Below are 22774 nucleotides of genomic sequence, written 5' to 3'. Positions count from 1 at the left end.
ATATCCGACTCATTGACATACAGATTAAGTGTGAAGCAGCCATTGCGACTATGAGACTTAAGGCGATGGGAGAATGGATTGAGGATGGGAGCAGCTCATACCATCGCGGTATAATCGAGGCGACGATAGGAAACCTGGAAGGAAGGGAAGAGGTTTCCGATCGGATACCAGAGATGACCCTTGAAGTCGAGTGCGAGACACTACTGTCATCGGCACAGTCTTGGATTGACGGAACTCTAATATTGCCATCTGGAAGATCGTGTTACACGGATGGATCAAAGCTAGAGGACAAAGTGGGCCTGAGGATTTACATTGAGAACCCAGGGACTGAGATCTGTTTTAGACTGTCTGACCATAATACGGTCCTGCAGGCGGAGATCCGGGCGATCACGGAATGCGTGAAGTGGTGTGGTGCTAACGCGAGGACGTCGAGTGTGAACATCTTTACCGACAGTAAAATTGCCATAAGGGCAATAACAACCAGCACGATAAGGTCACGAACAGTCTTGCAGTGTAAAAAGGAAATTAACACCTTCTCTGAGGATGGCAAAATCCGCATCGTTTTGATGTCGGGCCCTAACGAAGTAAGGGGGAAATGAAAGGCAGACGATTTGGCGGTGAAGGCTAGAGGACTGCCGTCAATAAACTTGGTTAACCCGAAGCCTTTCGGGTCGACGCAGTCCGAGTAAAGGGCGTGGGCGACGAGTGTGCATGCAACATTGTGGAACAGCGAAACGGTCGTTAGGATGGCGAAAATCCTATGGGGGGATCCAGATCGAGAGAAGTCGAGGCTATTACTGAAAGGAAGCAAGTAGGAGGTTAGTATAACTATTGGTATCATAACGGGACACATTGGACTACGAGCTCACTTATGTAAAATCGGTGCGACAAGTGATAGCATATGTAGGGCATGCGGGAAAGATAATGAGACGTTGGGGCATTTCCTTTGTCATTGCTCGGCTTTCGCGTCTAACAGATACCGCCACTTAAGTGGAGACACAATACCAAGCATGAACCAACTTAGGGGAGTGGTATGGAAAACAATTAAGGATTTTGTAAGTAGCACGGAATTCCTAACTTAAATTTTTTTTTTTAGAGGTTACTTTATAGTTTTTAGAGCGCACAACAAGCCGATTACTGGCTTAGGGGTATGTCCATAGTGGCATGGGGCGGATTGATATCTGCACCCTCTTCTCAACCTAACCTACCTAATGAAAGAAAGATGGGTATGGGACTTTTGATTTGAAAAATATTCCGGTAATGATGCTGGAAAATAACGCTTAAATTCTTACTCGAATTTCTGTTAAAAATAAAAGATAAAGTTGTATCGCCACCATTAGTCGATAGAGTTTTAAATCGGAAACAAGTATACCTTAAAAAATAGAACAAAGTGTCAAACATTTAAATTTTTTTAAGCCTTTTCATTGTGAAATCCAAACTTAATACATAAAGTAAATGAAAGGCATTTGACCATTTTAAAAAGCATGCATGATGATAAACTCCTCCGTTTTGTCTTAATGCTCTTTGTGAAAAATTGTCCACCAACAAATCTGCATGAGCAATGCATTGGCCTTTAACGAACCAAATATTGGTATACATTTTTCTCGCAGCGTTTTATCGCATTTTAATTATCTTTCTCATTAATCGAGTTCATGGCATCGTTACAATATCACTCCGGGGTGGACAACATTGAAAAAATAAGGGGTATCGCGACAGATATGCCACTTTTTGTAATTTTTCAAACAACATCCTTGAGTAATCTCCAAGGATATTTGACAAAAGTTTAACCTTTCAACCAAGTTTCTGCAAAGAATAAAAAAATATAACACCATTCTTTACACATTTGCTGGTGGTGGTCGCAGCTCGACACCAGCTGCTCGACAATAAATCATTTTTTAAATTGTTTTACAAAAAAAAAAAAAATGTCCATTCCACTTGGGTTGTTACTTTGCCATGGGAAATCTGCAACTGCAAAATGAGAGCATTTGCTCCTACATGAGCTGGACATACATTCGCCAATTAAAATATTGATAAATGTTTAATTTATCCAGAGCTGTCGTTGTCGGGGGCCTCAGTGCTTCCGTTCCACTTAACCAGTCCTCCTCGCCCACAAGTCCAATGGTGGCAATTGTTGGTCAGTTGAACAATAACCATAAGCAGAAAGTAAAAGTGTTTGCCAAACTTAGGCAAAGAGATGGACCCATTGTTGTCATTGAAAATTGAACGCACGTAGGAGGAGAATAGGTGGCCTGGCGCTTCCAACACTATCGTGACAAGGAGGTTGCTTTCGTTTTGTTGATTTTACCCTAAAAGGCTGAGCTACATTTTTGGTCAGATGAAAATTGGTGAAAATTGTGAGACATGAAAATGAAAATTGCTACTAACTGCATTATCAACAATGCTTTTCATTTAGCCGCCTCTCCGTCCATTCATTCATCTCTTGGTCCATGATGAAAACAATAAAGCGATTTCTTTGATATGCTGGCAAAAAGGGGTAGGGGGCAAGGCGGTTGAATGTTTTCCTAAATTTTTGGTTAAATTATGCCCTCGGAGATTGTTTTCATGACGACACATAGTATAAAGGACCAAGATGGTGCTGTCACACATCCCTTGAAATGTTCAGAGATTTTGGCCTGAAAGGACTGTAGCGGCAGGAGAGTTACTGTCATCAAATTGGTCAAGATATGCAAAGGCTGTGCTATTGGGCTAGTATAAAAAAAGGTTGAGTGCTACGATATTATAAAGTGATTGCTTTAAGCATTTGTGTACTTTGTTGTAAGTTGAACATAGTCAAATGCCAATGTAAACCTTACATGACGCACAGTGGGGCAAACAAGAGCAAGTAGAGTAAAAATAGTCTGCTAAACTGAAATGCATTCACCCTTTTGTCCTTGTATTGTAGTTAAGTCTAGATTCTTGTAGTCAGATCTAGCATCTTACGAAAGTTATACTTAGAACAAAATAAATAAAAACTTTTGCAGCAACAAAACGCTACGTGCAAAATTTCAGCCAAATCGGATAAGAATTGCGCCCCCCAGAAGCGCAATAAGTCAAATCGGGGGATCGGTTTAGACACCCATAAGTACCGTTGTGTGGATCGGACGTTTTTTCATTTCGCTCCTTGAAGAAAAATACCTGTGTCTCGGAATAGGTACCTATTACGAACAATTTTACAGCCTTTCAGGAGTAGCCTCGAGAGGGACTCCAAATACCCAACAGATGCGGTGCTGGCATCAGACCGCAGCGTGTTATCCGCCCTTCCTATAGGTGTCAGGGCCTTGGCACCTGTAGTCGAGAGTAATACTTCAAGCGCACAATCAGCCGTCAGACTGACGAATTAGGAAGGGACACATGAACCAGAGATATGCACAGTTCGTCCCCAGACTTAAAGTAAAGGTTTTGTTTTATATTCAGACTTCGATAGTGTCAATGAAACAGTCATCGCAGCCGAATCGAGTTATGCACAGTTCGTCCCCAGACTTAAAGTAAAGGTTTTGTTTTATATTCAGACTTCGATAGTGTCAATGAAACAGTCATCGCAGCCGAATCGAGAGATGAGGACAGCGGGATGACGGCAGAAGTGATAACAGTAAGGAGCGACCCTTTTGCACCTTAGTGGCAGGGAAGCTTAAGGGAGAAGAGCTGAACTATGCAGTCATCAATATCGGCTGAGCATCCGGTGGGATTCCATCAGATCATCGGTCCCAAGTGGAGGATCTGGTCAACAATCGGATTTTCCAACATGTGTGGAACTCTAAAGAGGGTCCACCCATAGAAATGATGAGCAGCAAGTATAGAGGGGACATCTTTACGCTGCGCTTTACGTCAGAAAAATGTATTGATACCGCCCAAAAAGCTCGTCAGAAGTATCCACACTCCCTGGGAGTGCACAAAGCTCTACCTGGTGAGAAAAGTGGACATCCCCCAGGTCACAAAGGCGACGACCTTCACCAAGGGTATCAATACATTTTTCTGCGCTTTACGTCAACAAAATGTATTGATACCGTCAAAAAGTTCGTCAGAAGTATCCACACTCCCTGGGAGTGCGCAAAGCTTGACCTGGTGAGAAAAGTGGACAACCCCCAGCTCACAAAGGCGACGATCTTCATCAAGGAATGGGGCAGTAAATTCGTGACGCAACGCATATTGGGATTCTTGGGCAAGCAAAACCAAGGTTTCATCGCAGAGAAATTGGAGGTCTTCCAGAGGGAGGAGAAGGAGGAAGGAACTCTACTTGTGGTAAGCACTAATCAAGTCTCCATGACAAGTTTGGCTTAGACTAAAGGCATGTCGTACTTAGGGACAAAGACCACCTTTTTCAAGATTGGGAAGACTAGGATAGGCAAAGATCCTCATATTGAGACATCAGGTCGAGACCATCACCGACTGTCCCAATAATGGGAAGACTAGGATTATAAAAGGTCCCAAAATTGAGACAACAGGCGGTGCAAGGGCGAGAGACTCAACAGAACCTAACAAACTGGGATTCAACGATGGAACCATCACCGACTTTCTCGATATTCGTAAGACTAGTTTAGGCAATGATCCTAATATTGAAACATCGGGCAGTGCAATGGCAAGAATCTCAGTGCAGCCTAACCAACAGGGAGCAGACGATGAGATCATCACCCACTCCCAAGAAGCCCATTTACTTGAGGACCAATTATTGATGTTATCCAGATAAACCTCCACCGGAGCGAGACAGCTACAAACGCTCTGATGGAGGAAATCAGCAAGGGCAAGATTCATATTGCCTTAATTCAGGAGCCATGGACGACCCAGAACAAAGATTCTGGACTGAACCATATAAACTACCAATTATTCTATCCACACACTGGTACTCGGCCGGGGACCTGCGTTATTTGTCAAAAATTAAAATTATATATTTTCCCCAGAGTTGTCAACGTCGGATGCAGTAACAGTGATGATACAGGGAGACGGTGGAGCATACCTCGCATCACTTAATCTGCCGTTAGACTCTTCGACACCGCCACGCACGTCGGAGCTGTAACGGCTGGTGAGGAAAGCAAAACAGCCAGGGAATGACTTTACGATGCGAACCCTCAGCACATTTCGTGTGGTAGTACCAACATTAATAAGCGGGGCCAAGCACTGGCAGAATTCTTGCATACTTACGACATAATAACACTTAACGTTGGTAACACCCCCACCTTTGTCAATTGGATTGGGAAGGAGGTTTTAGATGTTTGGTAAATCTGATCGATGAGGTTTAGGGTTGGAGGGTATCCAAGGAGCACTCATTCTCACAGCATCGCTACATCAGGTACAGAATAGAAAGGTCAGTGCCGAATACGATAAGCTTCCGAAATAAGTTGAAAACCAACTGGACAAAACTCAGAAGAAGGCTTGGACAAGATAATTTACATTATCCAAGCATAAAAGACATTGACGACAATGTCAACAGTTATACGACTGCACTAGTGGGGTCTTCATCGAGAAAGAAAATCAGCCCAAGAAAAAACCTGGATGACCGGGGTGGTTCGCAATATTGGGTAAGAGGTCTGCAGACTTTATAACAGAGTACGTCGTAAAAAGCGGCAGTTTATTTGAATTTGTATTACACACGGCTAAAAGAAATACAATTAGATGATCAGAACGGAAAATTGTGCCTCCTGGAAGCTATTCTGCGACCAGGTCGATAGCGTTAATGACGCCGCACAGATGAAAAACTTTCCCACATAAACCAATGTCCAAACAAAAGTGAGAGCAGAGTCAATGGAGGACATGTTGAGGCTCTAAATAAAAAAAAAACTCATTTTCCACAGAATACGACGGGACCCAAGGAGACATCAGAATGGAATAAAGAGGTTGATCGACGGCATTACAGAAAGAAAGGAAAGGAAGCCTTGAGAAGCTTCCAACCATTTAGGAGTATTTTGCCATGTAAAAACTTCTTCCCATGGAGGTTTCGCATTGGTGCACGCCGTTTGGACTCGGCTTAAAAACAGGCCCCTTATCATTGAGCTTTAGCTTGAATCAGACAGCACTCATTGATATGAGAGAAGTTTGCCCCTGTTAGTTAATGGGATTATCATTGGCGATTTTGTATTAACACATAAGGAGACGGACTATCTGGCGACCCATCTGGCCGCTTTTTTCACGGCGTGCCTAGGACTTGCATATACTATGAAAACTTGGAAGGAGGTAAGTGTGGCATTTGAACACAAGCCCGCCAAGGTTATGAGACACAAAAGTCATAGGTAGCTGAGGGTCTCTTGCCATAAAGATAAAGGAGAAAGTGGCACAGGGCATGTCCCAGGGGGCATTTCATAGTCACTCCTATGAGTGACCACCAGAAATAACCTACTACGGATGCTGACTGAGGGGGATTTGAAAACGTCTGTTACAAAGACGATTAGCTATGCAAAAAGGCTGAAAGGGTTTGGAGATGTCAAACGACTGGGCTAGACTTAGGAATCTCTATGTCAACCCAGAGAAGACTGAAATTTGCTTGTTCACTAGGATGAAAAAGGTGGGCCAATAACGGTATAATTGAGGCGACAATAGAAAACCTGTCAGAAGTTTCGGATCGAATACCAGAGACGATACTTCAAGTCGAGTACGAGGCACTGCTGCCAGCGGGACAGTATTGGATTGACGGAACTCTGGTATTGCCATCTAAAAGTTCATGATACACAGATGAATTAAAGCAGAGATCCGGGCGATCACGGAATGCTTGAGGTGGTATGGTTAATGTCTTTACGGACTGTAAACTGATCATCAGGGCAAAAACAACCAGAACGGTAAGCTCACGAACGAGTGGTATGGAAAACAAATAAGGATTTGGTAAGTAGCACGGAATTCCTAGTTTAAAATGTTCTTTTTAGAGGTTACTTTATAGTTTTTAGAGCGCACAACAAACCGATTACTGGCTTAGGTGTATGTCCATAGTGGCGTGGGGCGGATTAATATCTGCACCCTCTTTTCAAGCTAACCTAGCCTTACCTAAGGTCACGAACAGTTTTGGAGTGTAAGAAGGAGATTAATGCCTTCTTTGAGGATGGCACAATTCGCGTTGTGTTGGTGCCTGGCATTAGCGGAATAAAGGGGAATGAAATAGCTGACGAATCGGATGTAAAGAGCAGAGGACCGCCATCAGTATATTTAGTGAATCCGAAGCCTTTCGGAGTAATGCAGACAGAGTTAAGGGCGTGTGCGACGAACGCGCTTGTAGAGCTGTGGAACAGAGTAACAGTCGGTAGGACGACGAAAACCCGATGGGTAGATGCGGATTGTGAGAAGAGAAGCCAAATCGCGTTGTGTGGGTGCCTAGCAATAGCGGAATAAAGGGGAATGAAATAGCAGAATAGCAGATGTAAAGAACAGAGGAGCGCCATCAGTATATTTAGTGAATCCGAAGCCTTTCGGAGTGATGCTGACAGAGTTAAGTGCGTGTGCGACGAAGGCGGATTGTGAGAAGAGAAGACGAGACTGATAGGAAGTAAGAAGGATATCATTAAAGCTTTCCGTATCATAACGGGACGCATCGGTCTACGAGCGGAAATGTACAGAATAAGTGTGGTAAGTGACAGCAATTGGGAAATATGACGAGTCGTTGGAGCACCCTCTTCTAAACTTAAGCTACGTTCAGATTAGTCAGATTAGATTATTTGACCCAACTTGCTGTAGCATTTTTGTCAAAAATATGATAAACTCGTAAATTCTTGATTTTGTATTCACATTAGACACATTTATATGACACATTTAGTTTGTCCAAATGCAAATCAAATAGCGTTAGCCATTAGATCAAAAGAAGGCTTTTTATTTGTCTTACCTTCGATTGCATGTAAAATTTGGATTTCCTCGTTTGATGTCGCAAAAAAATTGTGATATTGAAAAATTCAAAACAAAAAGTAAATAAAATACAAAGTAAATATGGGTCCAAACCAACTTCACTACGTAGTATTATGTTCTAGATTTTGAAGGTCATACTCGACATATTTCCGGTGGTAAAATAGGTCACTATATGCGAACCATCTTTCCGACATTATATCTGAGCCACCCACCCAAAATATTCTTTGAATGCGAGTTTCCCCACTTGATACACACCAAAGGCCTGGCAAAAACCATTCATTGATGACTGTTTTTGCTGAACTCGTGAATACTGAACCCACATGATGTTGTATTTCAAAACTACTGAAGAGCGAGACCCTGAAGATAGAGTAAAACGAACAAGTTGCTGTTGAGTAGATAATCTTCAAAAACAACCACCATTCAGTACTTGGGAGTATTTTTATCTCGAATTCATCGCCGCTACAGTGAGATATAAGAAATTACTCGATGTACTGGCTGTATATGAAAGCGTCTCGCTGTCATTTTCTATAGAGGAACTGATCACACAAATCATTTGCAAACTGTTTGTTTTCTCATATAAAAAAAACTAGGCGTGTGTGTGTGTGTGTTTAACCATGCTTTTGCCAAGTCAACCACGATGCCTTCGTACGAATTTCGTACTACGAAAGCAGACGACAAGAAAAGTAATACTCTATCTGAAACAAAATGGACCCGAATGCATGTAGCATTGTTGAACATGCACTCACTGAAATCTGAATCTATTTATTTATTTTTATCCATTCACTCATCTCATTGCCTTTGTGTCTTGTTATCTGTTTTACTCAGTTCTCAATTGTCTCATTCAAGGTTGTATTTCTAAACAAAGAGATCAGTTCTTAAAATGCTCAATGATTGTTGTTGTCTTGAAAGCAGAAAAAAATGGTCTTGCGCTTTGATACACACTACCAAAATCAGATAACCTTTTCGATATACCAAGTCTCAGTTCTTCAGAGTCTCCCCAAAGCCCACGTGGTCGTATAAGAGTCTGCATGCCTTCTTCTTCAGGGACATTGTTTAAATTGGCTTTATTAGGTAGAGTGTTATAGCACTTTTTATCAAATTGCGGCTTATGCGATGTATAGTCCACACAGTCCGGGAAATCAGCCATTTTTATAAGGATAACTCTGCGTTCGTTTCCATTGCTTAACTCGCAGAAATTTATTAGGCCGCAATGTCGAGAGGCATTATGTCTAGCATTAAATTGATGACAGATGATGGTGGTTGTCAGACCAATCCTGACAACTGCAGTATGCAGTCAATGCACACTGATAGAAAATAGACGTTGCAAAATCATGCACCAGTGTTGCCATTTTCATACACCTACGTTGTTGGAAATATTGTTAACAAGCGTGGATGATTTTGTGAACACACGTTGTTGTTTCATGCACCGACCGTTATGAACATCGTCCCTACAAAATAGGTACACCGAACGAAAAATGTATGCCAATGGCATTGATAGTAAAGTAATACAAAACAATACCGCATAGAATGGATGATGTAAAGCTTTTCAAATACACTACGGTATTGTTTTGGTATTACGGTATTCATATATAAATTTTTCTTTCGGTATATGTATCAGTCGGTAGGACGACGAAAATCCGATGGGTAGATGCAGATTGTGAGAAGAGAAGACGAGACTGAGGGGAAGTAAGAAGGAGATCATTAAAGCTTTTCGTATCATAACGGGACACATAGGTCTACGAGAGCAATTACGCAGAATAAGTGCGGTAGGTAATAGCATGTGGGGAATATGACGAGTCGTTGGAGCTCCCTCTTCTAAACTTAAGCTACATTCAAATTAGTCAAATATTTGACCCAACTTGCTGTACCATTTTTGTCAAACATATGATAAACTCGTAAATTCTTAGTTTAAATGGGTCTAAAACTCTGTAATATTGTATTAACATAGCCTGATGATGTATCACCGGTTGAATTACAAGCAGTGTCTGATAGACTGGTTCCCTGGCTTAGGAATATATACTCTGCTTGTATCAGAATGATATATATACCTGTGGGATGGAGGGACACGAAGGTCATTTTCATTCTGAAAGCAGGAAAATCCTACCACACGAAGGCGAAAGATTTTCGTCCTATTAGTGTGTCATCTTTTATGCTGAAGGCTCTTGAGAGGTTGATAGAAACATATCTTAGGGCAAAGATCCCTGGAGATCGCCTGTCGCGGAAGCAGTATGCATATAGTAAAGCAAATCCACTGAAACACCCCTTTGCAACCTAGTCGGCTACATAGAGGATTCTCTCGCTGTCAAGGAATATGCAATGGTAGCATTTCTTTACATTGAAGGTGCTTTCAATAATGTAAAACCGACGCCAATCATGAAGGAGTTGGAGTTTCTAGGCATCAACTCTACCGTAAAACCGAAGCCAATCATGAAGGAGTTTCTTAGCATAAACTCTACCGCAAGAAAGTTTGTTAATAACTTACTTACTAAAAGATGCATTACGGCAGGCTTGGGATCTGTGGATATAAAAAGGTGGGTCAGCAGAGGAACACCTCAAGGAGGTGTACTGTCTTCTCAACTTTGGAATATAATCACTAACAATAATATATTTGTCTCTGGAAGAAAAGGCGTAAAAGTGGTCGCGTATGCTGATGACGTGAGGTTAAGGAAGCTTTCTCTTTGGTCATGTGCCGGCTACGGACACTGTGTTAACCTTGATACAATGTCCGATGTTCCAGGCAGTGTGGATTACACCCTACCTGAACCGCTTTTTGATAAAAATTACTGTACCACTATTCCTGATAGAACCGATTGAAACTACGATATCCCTGGTAACAAAAGTTACATAGACTTCTATACGGATGGTTCCAAACTAAACGACCAGGTGGGCTTTGGCGTGTACTCTAAAGATCTATCCGACCTCTGCAGTGTATATCAAGCAGAGACTTTTGCAATTAAGGAAGTGGTGGAATGGCAAAGATATAATGTCATTACGACGATTGGCATAATATCTTCTCAGACAGCCATTAAATCCCTGGAGAACGTTTTTCTGAACACACAAACCGCCCTCGACTGTCACAGATCTCTCAACGAGATGACTGAACAGTTCAAAATTAACCTGTTCTGGGTGCCAGGCCACAGAGATATCCCAGGGAATTGTAAAGCGGGTAACCTTGCGAGACTAGGAACTACCCTACACATTCCAGGATACCGGAATCTGTGGGTATGCTTCTAACGACAGGTAAGCTAAGTTTTCAGGACCAGGCCCGAATAATTACTAATGATAGATGGTCACAAAGGGAGGGCTATGTGGCCTAATCTAGACTTGAAGAGGTCTACTGCTTTGCTGTCATTGGCTAGAACAGACGTCTCAGTCATTGTGTCCGTAATGACAGGTCACTGTCTAATCGGAAAACATGCTGACAGACTGAAGGTTGCCAGCAATGACTTTTGCAGAATCTGTGAGGACATCGAAGAAGAAGAGACTATAGAACACCTTCTGTGTGTGTGTCCCGCACTAGCAGTCAGAAGGAGTTCCACTTTAGGTTCTCATTTATTTGAGAACCTGTCTGATTTAGCGGACGTGAACATTCGCAAATTATTGGGCTTTTTAAAGCGATCTGGATGGTTCAACTGTAGGAACTAGAAGGCATCTTCCTTCCTCTGTTTCTGTGGCATCACAATGGACGAAAACGTTTAAGTGAGTCTGATGGCAGACTGCCACTTAAACCTAACCAACATAGCCGGCTGTGGTGCAGTGTTGTAAGGCGTTTGCAAACATTCAATGTGATGGATGGAACACAGTTTCAGTACTAAGTATCACAAAAAATCTTTTTGAAATCTTTTAAATCTTTAAAGAACTCCCAGAATATGAACGAGTGTGTACGTTTCATTTACAAAAGCTTTGTTGGTTCATGAACATTTGTGGTTGACCTGATATCATCTGTGTGTTGATTTACTTTTACTATGAACGAATGTGGTCACTTTGTCAACGTCGTGCTTGATTTTTTCTATGGGCTAATGACAGCCTTCTTGAAGTTGTATACGGCAAGGATTTCAAATTCAGTGGACTGTCCATCGAAACAACCAGGCTTTTCAGAACATTATGTCTTCCCAAGGAATAGGTGCTTTTTTGAGTATATTATATTACTAGCTGGTTTAACACCGAAGATAACCTCAATGCAAAGAAATGGCGATATAGTCTTCTATTGTATTTTACCGACAATGTCAGGAAGGGCTGTTTCAGTGGAATTTCCCTTGCGGTATTATGGACGTTGTCGAGGTAGGCGATCCTTAAAAATCTACGCACTGGACTATATACTTTTCAACCGTTGCAGAGTCTTCGCCATAAAGGATGACTGGCACACCTCGGAGCTGAGGCTAATATTTAGTTCAGCAAGGTACATTTTTAGCATCTCCCTCCGGCTAACAGTGGTCAATTGTTAGCGTCATACAAAAACAATTCTATTTTCAGTTCATGGTGCTATTATCCCACTGTGCAATTTCATTCGGAGTGTTAAAAACAGCATTGTATACTTTTGAAATTAAAATTGACATTTGCATTGTCGTGGGAGCGATGAGTGATTGCAGAAAAGTGGATCATGATAACGGAATTGAACAAAAAAAAACCCCAACTTGCTCCAATACCCCCCCCTTCCTCCTCTGTGAACTGATTCGATTTTTGATTTGTACTAAAACTTCGACATCTCATGCCGCAGAGACAAATGATCAGTTTGTGGCTTAAATAAGAGTATGGCCTAGAAAGTATTGCAACAAGCCAATAAAAGTTGCCTCAAATCCAGTCCCTGGAGGCGGGTGACGAGTAAATATCAATGACATTTCGCAGAGTATGCAGTTGAGGTTGGAAATCGATATGACATTGGCTGCTTGACAAATGTGACCTCTAAATGGCAAACATTTGTTGCGGTGTTTGATGGCAAACGTTTTTATTTCCATGTCCATATCCATCCATCTTGCTGATCATCTGTCAGTCCAAGCGCAAGAAAATTTATCCAATTTTCTATGCATACCCATAGCCACACGTTGGGGGAAAAAAGATCAAAGAAAAGCAACAGTCATCAGCTCTTCTTATCAACGGCATTGTCTTGAGGTCTTTCACTAGCAATGATTCCAATAACTTTCTTCTGCAGCAGAAGGAGCAATTGATGACTGGCATCTTTATGGATTGCTTGGTCGGTGTGTCGTTGATTTGACATCTTCTCTTTCTAATGTTCTACAGCATTGACACTGTGGCTTGTAGCTGCTCCTTGGATTTCATGGGTTTGGATTTCACTCCTCTGACTTTTGTCGCAGTCTTTTAAATGTTTTGACAAAATGTTTGTCTTAATGGCCTTAATGTTATGGTTTCATGCCTTCTCTTGCGTTGGCCACAATTCTAAAGCCATTTTTCACATACTCATACATACAGATAGTGGTTAGAAGAAAATTGAAAATTGAAAAAAAACTCTGACACAAACCAGGCGCAGCTTGTCCGTCCAGGCGACCACACATTTCCTATTAATGTCGAGAGTATTTGTCTGGCCATAACTCAATCATATCGTCTTGCATTGCCAGTCATCGGCATCGTATTGCATGCCAACTCCACAAATTGGTCCATCCATCCGCTCGTAGCACGGCCGGCAGTCTGTGTTGCATACTCTGTTTACACGCTTGACAGTGGAGTTTTGTAGGCACGACTTTCAATGTGACCCACATCTTTTGGTTAATAACAAACAACGTTGCCAATGGAGCATGGACAACTTAAACAAATCTCCTCCTAAGCCTTATTTTGGCCATGCGAACGTTAAGAATGTTGTTGAAAGCCCAAATTTCGTGTACAAAATGGAGAGAAACAAATTTGTGAAGAAAATTTTTCCTCAGCTAGAATGTTGTTCGTAAGCCAAGACTTAATTATGGGGTTTCCTTTATCTTTAGCTATGCTGCTGCATATGTTCGTTTAAAAGCCCCTGCTTATAAAAAATATTGTTCTGTGGAAAACTGACATATATCTCTGCAACTTGAACATTTCGCTTAAAGTCCCGTTAGAACTGTTGAAGCACATGCCATTATTTTTAGTTGATTCATTAAAGCGTTACCTGCTATTCAAAATGAACGTCCTATTACAAATAGAAGTAAAGGCGTGCTAAATTCGACCGGGCCGAATCTTGTATACCCTCCACCATGGATCGCATTTGTCCAGTTCTTTTCCCGGCATCTCTTTTTAGGAAAAAAAAAGATAAAAGAAAAATTTGCTCTGCTATTAGAGCGATGTCAAGATAGGGTCCGGTTCGGACCACAATTAAATTATATGTCGGAGACCTGTGTAAAATGTCAGCCAATTCGAGTAAGTAAAATAGAGAGATCGATTTATATGGGAGTTGTATACCGTCGAACAAAATTTCAGGCAAATCGGATAATAATTGCGACCTCTAGAGGCTCAAGACCTCAAGTTCCCAGATCGGTTTATATAGCAGCTATATCAGATTATAAACCGATTTGAACCATACTTGGCACAGTTGTTGGATATCATAACAAAATACTTCTTGCAAAATTTCATTCCAATCGGATGACAATTGCGCCCTCTAGAGGCTCAAGAATTCAAGATCCCAGATCGGTTTATATGGCAGCTATATCAGGTTATGAACCAATTTAAACCTAACTTAGCACAGTTATTGGATATCATAACAAAATACTTCTTCTTTATTCCAATCGGATAAGAATTGCGCCCTCTAGAGGCTCAAGAAGTCAAGACCCAAGATCGTTTTATATGGCCCATATATATAAGGTTATGGACCGATTTGAACCATACTTGGCACAGTTGTGGGATACTTGCCTTGCGCCTTCTAGAGGCTCAAGAAGTCAAGAACCAAGATCGGTTTATATGACAGCTATATCGAAACATGGACCGATATGGCCCATTTACAATACCAACCGACCTACACTAATAAGAAGTATTTGTTCAAAATTTCAAGCGGCTAGCTTTACTCCTTCGGAAGTAAGCGTGCTTTCGACAGACAGACGGACATGGCTTAATCGATAAAAAATTTAACGATGATCAAGAGTATATATACTTTAAGGGGTCTCAGACGAATATTTCCAGCAGTTACAAGCAGAATGACGAAATTATTATACCCCCTTCCTATGGTGGAGGGTATAAAAATCCTAGTAATACCAGATTTATATATGTATTATATAGCCCAGTACAAATACAAAAAAAAAAGTCTCGAATAATGGTTTATTGAATATGGCACTAATGATAGACGTTTTCTCATGCGTACTACTATGTGGCACATTCGACTCGCACTCATTGCATAATATGCAATGCAAGGTTCGAATCCGTTAGTTTGTATTCGAATCGTAGTTTTCTGGGTAGAATTTGGTGTGAGTGTTGGTTATGCAGTGCCCTAGAGGCATGGTTCTCATCCCCCACCTATACTAGGACAACAAGTTCACTGAACCTGTTTTGTCTCCAACGCTATCCACTAAACTACTGAGTACCCAACATCTGTGAGTATTCCCCATCTTACCCAAAAAAAAAGGAATTAAAAATAATAAATGAAGGCCGATCAGGATAGAATAGCACAGCAAAAAAAGATCTTTGGTAGGAGAGTACACTTTCCACCCTCAAATTGGCATAGGCACAGGAGGATCTGCGGATCTTTAAAAATGTGGTATCCCAAGTGGTAACTATGAAATATGATTTTGAATGTAGATAACCAAGACAAAAAAAAAATAATTAATGTGGATCTGAACGAGATTCGTAGCCCTGAATATCTGGATCGCCACATTCACCATGATTGACATTATGGGGCTCAAACATTGTCATTATGGGGCCACTTTAGAGTCCGCTCCCTAACCTCCCTTCAAACCGGCCATGTTTGCCTACTATGGCAATAAGGGGTTCAAATAATAGGTATTTGAGACCAAGTCTTTGGGTGTAGTCTAACCCCATAAACTCCCCCTAAAGCAATTGCATTTGCGGCTCAAAGGAATTTAACAGTAGAGCACGATGCAGACATTTTTTCAGGGCTAAATGCGTGGTTGGCCGCCCCACCCTACATGCCCCTCAAACTGGACATATTTGTGGATTATGTCAAAAAGGGGCTCAAATCTGATATCTGTTTTATTGTTTCATTGACGAATCATCTCATAAACCCCCCTGAACCACACATATATACCGACTATAGCCATATGTAGCACAAATGTGGTTTTTGGGAGTTGAGTATGAATCTGATATCCACTTGCATATGCCATATGCAAGACTCTTTCGGCCCTTCTGCATAGCTCGTTCGGATCCTTACCCCTTAGAAGTATTATAACATCGTCTGCGTAGCAGACGGGTTCAAATTCCTCCCCAGTCAGCATCCGTAATTGGACCATAAATGTTTGGTGGTCACCCATAGGAGTGGCGATAAAATGACCCCCTGTGGCGTACCCTGTGTCCTTTCCCTCTCCTTAACCTATTTTCAAAAACGCCAGATCTCGGAGATGGGTGGAGTAATTTACGCGAAATTTAGCTCAAAACAGAAATTTAGTATGGTGGGATATCAAGGGCGGCCGCCCCACCCCCAAAGCCCGCCAAATGGAAATTTAAATCAATGATGACAAAATGGGGTTCAAGTGAAAGGTATTTGACACTAGAGCACGAGTCTGATATATTGGGGTCCACCTCACCCCAAAAACATCCCGATATATTTACCGACAATAGAAATTTAAGGCTCAAATGAAAGTATTTGGGAGTAGAGGACCAATATAATATCCACATTGGCGTGAAATATCTGAAAGGCGGTACCATCACCCCCAAACAGGGTTTATTTCGTGAACGTGCCATTATAGGGCTCCGATAAAATAAGAGAGTGAAAGAAGGCGCAGCGGGGCGGGCCCTGCCCAGCTAGTATATTGCAGCATTGCGTTTTGAGAACTCGATGGGTGTTCGCAGTTTTTTTTTTTTTTTGGAAAAAAGGCCAATATTGTATGTCACATATCACCTACAAGAGTCAATGCAATTTATAAAAATTACACTTAAAACTCATCTACATTAAGCAAAATTGATAGTATTAGGCCAAGTTTTCTGTATAAAGAGGAAACAATAAAATTACCTCTTTCAAGAAAAAATGTCAAAACCTTACTTTTTCATATTTTTTGTTATGTAACTCACATAGCTTTTGACTGAAGAATCGGACCTTATATCGTGGCAGAAATATAGTAAATTTAATCGATATTACAAATCAGTTAAATTTAAAATCGATTCAGAAATGCCTTCACAAGCAACAAAATAAGGTAACAGTCTCTGCGAAAATTTCTAAAAAAAAATTTATTAGTCGAATTTCTTGGACACTATAAAAGCATGTTTTTTGTAGGGTTTTTTAAGCACTTTCCATCAAATAAAAAATGGCAGACTTATTTCCACTTATTCCTTTTTCTCACCCCACTGTGCAACGTGAAAACCACTTCTTTCGTTTTTAAGTTACGACTAGCCAAACCGGGCCCACTCCGCTGCGCCTTCTTTAACTCTCCTCCAATATCTTTTTAGGGTTGGCACACTTCACCCTGAATGTGTATATCGAAATCGTGCCACTGTAGCCTATGTCCGCCTATAACGCAGAACGCCTGCGTTCAAATCCTGGCGATAGCATCGGACAAAATTTAAGGCGGTGGTGATTTCTTCTTAATGCTGGCGACATTTGCCATGCATGGTCATGTAAAAAATTCTTGCACTGCGGCACGCCATTCGGACTCGGCTATAAAAAAGTCCCTTATCATTAAGTTTAAACCTGAATCGAAAAGCTTATACCTTTCCTCTGAGTCCTATATTATCGTATTGGTAAATACAGCGGTCAAAAAAAGTATTCATCATTCAATGTTTTTTTTTTAATAAGTCTACAAAAGACAATTGGAATAAAAACATATTAAACTAATGATGCAGTAGTGCTTGTGTGATATATATGTACACAATTTCATTGTTTTTAAAGAAAAAAATAGTATTTATTGGAACAAAAAGGGCCATTTTACAGCTGAACACAAAAAATTAAACAAAAAAAGTATTCATCATTGCAAAAAAACAAAAAAATAAATAACATAATTTAAAAAAATTAATACTTTGTTATTCGACCACCGCGTCTTATAACTTCTTTTAAACGGTTTGACATCGATTGGACTAATTTAGCGGTTATATTTTGGTCTATATTAGTCCATTCCTCCATTATCACCTGTTGCATTTGACTCTTGCTCGAAAAATTGCGCGTTCTCAATTTGCGTTCGAGATGTTCCCAAAGATGTTCAATTGGGTTCAAGTCGGGACTTTGAGGAGGAGTTTTAATGACTTTGGGGCAGTTATACAGCATCCACATCTTGGTATTTAAAGCAGAATGTTTGGGGTCATTATCTTGATAATATTGAAAGTTATTACCAAGCCCAAGTTTTACAGCACTATCTTTTAAATTCCTCTTTAAAATGTCAATGTAATACTTATGATCCATTACTCCATTAATAATTTCAAGATTTCCCGCTCCTGAAGCCGCCATACACCCCCAAACCATTAAACCACCTCCACCATGTTTTACAGTAGCAACTGTGTTTCGTTCTTCAAGCTCTGTATTTGGTTTTCTGTACACTATGACCTTTCCATCGCACCCAAAAAGATTAAACTTGCTCTCGTCTGCAAAAATGACTGTTTTCCAAAATGATTCGGGCTGTTTTACATACATTTTTGCGAAGTTTAGCCTTTTCACTCGGTTTATTTTATTTATAAAGGGCTTCTTACGTGCAGTTCTTCCTCTGTAACTATGCCTTTTGAGTGTATTTCGAATTGTTTGTGTAGTAACTTCCTTCCCTAAATATTCCATAGTGTTTTTACGAAGAATGGTCGCATTTGTCTTCGGAGTTTTCTGAACTTGCCGCACTAGCCAACGCACATCTCCAACTGAAAGTGCTTTTGGTCGACCAGATCTTGGTTTATTGTCAACAGTTTTCGTTTCTGTCCACTTTCTGATGATGGATTGTATAGTAGATCGTGGTCTATTTAATATTTCACTGATAGTTTTTTGAGTTAAACCATTCCTGTGGTGTTTTATTATCAAAACTTTTACCTCATCAGAAACCTCGTTTTGCTTACGACCCATTTTGACAAAAACTATATTTTCAATGAAATTAAATATTTGCTGTCAAGGGCAAAGCCTCCTTTACTAAATAAAACAGAAAAGGGGGATTCCCAAATAATATTTGAATTTGACTTTGATGATAGCACATCAATGATGAATACTTTTTTTGTTCTGTTTTTGGTGTTATTATATAAAATTGCATTTTTTGCGCTAATTAAATTTATTTTTTGAATTTATTTTAAAACATATTACGAAAAATAAACTATTGCATAAAACTGCATTATTTGTTTACTTTAAATTTTCTTCAATTACCCAAAATAAGTGAATTTATTATCAATTTTGCTAATGATGAATACTTTTTTTGACCGCTGTATATCCAGTTTAGAGAGACACTTGGCCCTTAATGTAAATATGCGCTTCGTGCTCTAATTTCAAATACATGAGTCCCATAATGGCATGATCGGTAAATAAATTCTGTTTGAGGGTGGGGAGGACCCCAGGGACTTCGAACGAATCGCATTACCAATCTCCGAGATCTGGTGTTTTTGAAAATTAGGGTAATGAGAAGTGATTTTTAGGGGAGGGATGGCACTCAGACATTTCGACTCAAATATGGATATCAAATACGTTCTGCACTCCCAATTCCATTCAATGTGAGCCCCATATTGCCATGGTCAGTAAATATAAAATGTTTGGAGGGTGTTTTGGGGCTGGGGCGGCCACCGGCGCACTTTGCCCTTAAAATAGATATCAAATTCGTTCTTTACTCCCAAATACCGTTGATTTGAGCCCCATATTGCCACAATCGAAAATTAAGTTAGTTTAGGGGGCGCATTAAGGCGTACCCCCAAACACTTGGCTCCGAAATTGGACATCAAATTCGTTTTCTACTCTCAAATACCTTTCATTTGAGTCCCATATTGTCATAATGGGTCAAACAACCTATTTGACTTATTTTTGGAAAGAAAAGTGCGACCTAGACTTGAACACAAATTTTAATGTGATATTCGTAATCTACTCTCAAATATCTTTCATTCGAGTTCCATATAGACATGGTCAGGTAATATGCCCATTTGGGGGTACTTGGAGTGGGACGACCTCCCATTACTTGGACCTAATTTTTTATGCCATATTTGTAATCTACTGTGGAATACTTTTTTTTTGAGTCCCATATTGACATGAACGTCGAATATATCTGTTTAGAGGAGTTTTTGGATTAGGGAAGCCCGCTGGGTACTTTGACCCAAATTTTAATACGATATTCGCTTTCCAGTCTCCAAAACCTTTCATTTGATACCAATATCGGTGCCTATCGGTCTACTTTTGGATGGATGTTTTGGATGGCGTTGTTAGGAAGGACCGCCTCTATCCGATATCTAAGAATTATATAGCCTATGTTTCCTTCCAGACAATCTTACACAATCTGTGAAAATTTTAAGAAAATTGGCTCAGCCGTTTTTGATTCTACGGAATAAACAAAAATCCAAGTCCCATATAGCAATGATGGGTCCTATGCCCATTTGAAGGCTTTTTGGAGGGTAGGGGGACCCCCTATGCTTCGATCTGATTTTGTTTGCCAGATTCGTAATCTACTCCCGAATACCTTTCGTTTGGGGCCCATATTGAAATGAACGCCCAATATGTCTGTTTGAGGAAATTTTAGGGTTGGAGCGGCCCGATGTCGTACTTAGACCCAAATTTTAATACCATATTCGTATTCTATTTTCCAATAGCTTTCATTTGGTGCCCATATTGTCCCAATCGGTCCACTTTTGATTTTGAGTGTTGTTTTTGGTAAAGGGGAAGGGATGGGTTCGCTACCTTCCGAAATCAACAAACTATAAAGCCTATTTCTCGTTCCTGACCATATTCGCCATCTACTCCCGAATATCTTTCATTTGAGCCCATTATTGTTATGATCGTCCACAAAACATATTTTAAGAGGTTTTGGGGTTGGGGCGGCCCCCAGTTACTTGGACCCAATTTTTAACATGAAATTTCGTTCATTTGAGTCCCATATTGCCCCAATCGGTCATCTTTTACTTTTGGGTAGTACTTTTGTGGTAAGGGGGAGGGTCCGCCCCCGTCCGATATCAGAAAATTACACAGCCTATGTTTCCTTCCAGACCAACCTACATAATCTGTGCAAATTTCAAGATTTTCGGTTCAGCCGTTTTTGAGTCTATACGGAACAAACAACAAACACAAAATCAATTTTATATATAAGATGTCGGCAAGACATCGGATTCGACATCGGATGATCACTCGATTGTTGGAAATCGAAATTGGAAAACTTTGTTAGCTGGGCTGATAGATGGGCAACAACATACAACCGAACATATGTATGGCCCCGGGGATAGCAAAGAAACGTACGAACAGTACAGTGTAGGCAAATTCATGTGGCTTCGTTCTGTTAACACACTTTTTATTTTTCCATGAGTTGATTGTTCGATTTATACTGTGTCCCAAACAAACCCATTTTTGTATTTTCAACGGTTAAGTGTTCCCATCACTGATTTAAGTCGACCTTAACAGTTTTTAATATCGGTTCATATCCATAATAATAAAATAATGTTAAAGCAAACATGGTGACCCATTTTTTTAGATTTTGATTAAAATTGTACTCACCCTATCAACCAACTGCTCGTCGTTGCGCTTACGGCGTATGGGTGCTCGCAGCATAAGACCATCTTTGGAATCCATTGTGTTGTTGGTGGTTTCTTTGTTGGTTTGTGACGCTATCAACAATAGGAGGAATCACATAAAATTCTGCCGATGACTCAACAACGGCAATTCGCAATGTGTCTTGACTATGGCTGTGTGCTGTTCAAGAACACTGGGTTGGTGTCAGTGATTTGAGATCCACGCTTTGTTGGTGGCCGAGGTAATAACGCTATGTTTAACGGTTAAAAGCAGCATGTCCAGGCTAAGTGAGTAGCAAGTAGTAAGCAAGCGTATGTGGATGGTATTGTTGTAGAGTTCATGAGGTTGAGGGCTTAGCTAAGACAAAAAGGCGATAGTTTACGATCCAAATAACGTCAACAACGACTACTAAGACGAAAACGACAACGAAGGCGACGACAACGAAGGCGACGACAGCGACTGCGAAAATAACGGCAACTTAACAATGGAATGTACATTAATGGATGGAGACGTTTAACACACACACACACACGTATATTGGCAGCGACATCAGCAACACTCTTACTGTTACTGTTCAGTGAAGTGCAGTGCTGTGTTTTTAACAGCAATTAAAACTGAAGGCTTTCTCTGGCAATGTTATTTTGATATGTTTTAGTGGCGAATAAATCATAGGCATTTTCTGGTAGATTCGTTGCATTCTCATTCAAAGTGCTCTCGATTGGTTAGGGTAAAAGGAGAAAGAGAGCTGATATATTATGATTGAGGGGTAAGGGTATAAAAGAGTTACTTTTCTTTGTAGATTTTTCACTTGATTTACATTGCTCTCTGGTGTTGTTGGCAGTTATTGTGGTGCATAAACCAACAAAGGCATTGAATGATAACGATGATCAATGGTTGTTGAACGACGGATGACGGTGGTGGCGGCTTAGCTGCTCCCTGGAATTAGTAATTAGTTTTGGCCAAAGAATCTGTAAACGTAAAAATAAAAGGATTCAAATTAGTAGGAAGCCAGCTATTGGTATTAAGAATGAAATGTTTAATACGTTAGAGGTGATTCATTTCTGTGGGCTTTAAACGAGTTGACTTTAGATACTACTAAATGAGGTAATTCTTCGGATTAAACAGGCTGTTGAGAAAAAAAAGCTACCTCTGATAGGCTTTACACGGCACTGATGCTGGGTGACTTGGGGATGTTGGAAACCATGAAACGATTCTGAA

At 40.5% G+C, this 22774-nt stretch overlaps 1 protein-coding gene across 1 annotated transcript in view; it reads right to left on the bottom strand.

The window, feature by feature from the left end:
- LOC106084052 (mitogen-activated protein kinase-binding protein 1) overlaps positions 1 to 22000 on the bottom strand; it is a 318040-nt gene extending 296040 nt beyond the window's left edge. Inside the window, exon 1 of the mRNA XM_013247486.2 lies at positions 21542 to 22000. Within this exon, the coding sequence (XP_013102940.1) occupies positions 21542 to 21616 (75 nt within the window). The 5' untranslated portion in view covers positions 21617 to 22000. The remainder of the gene's footprint in view (positions 1 to 21541) is intronic.
- Between the last annotated feature and the right edge of the window lie 774 nt (positions 22001 to 22774).

Source organism: Stomoxys calcitrans, chromosome 3 (genome assembly GCF_963082655.1).
Source record: "Stomoxys calcitrans chromosome 3, idStoCalc2.1, whole genome shotgun sequence".
Taxonomy (NCBI): Eukaryota; Metazoa; Arthropoda; class Insecta; order Diptera; family Muscidae; genus Stomoxys; species Stomoxys calcitrans.
The sequence above is the reverse complement of the archived record's forward strand: the minus strand, read 5'-3'. Positions and strand labels throughout refer to the sequence as shown.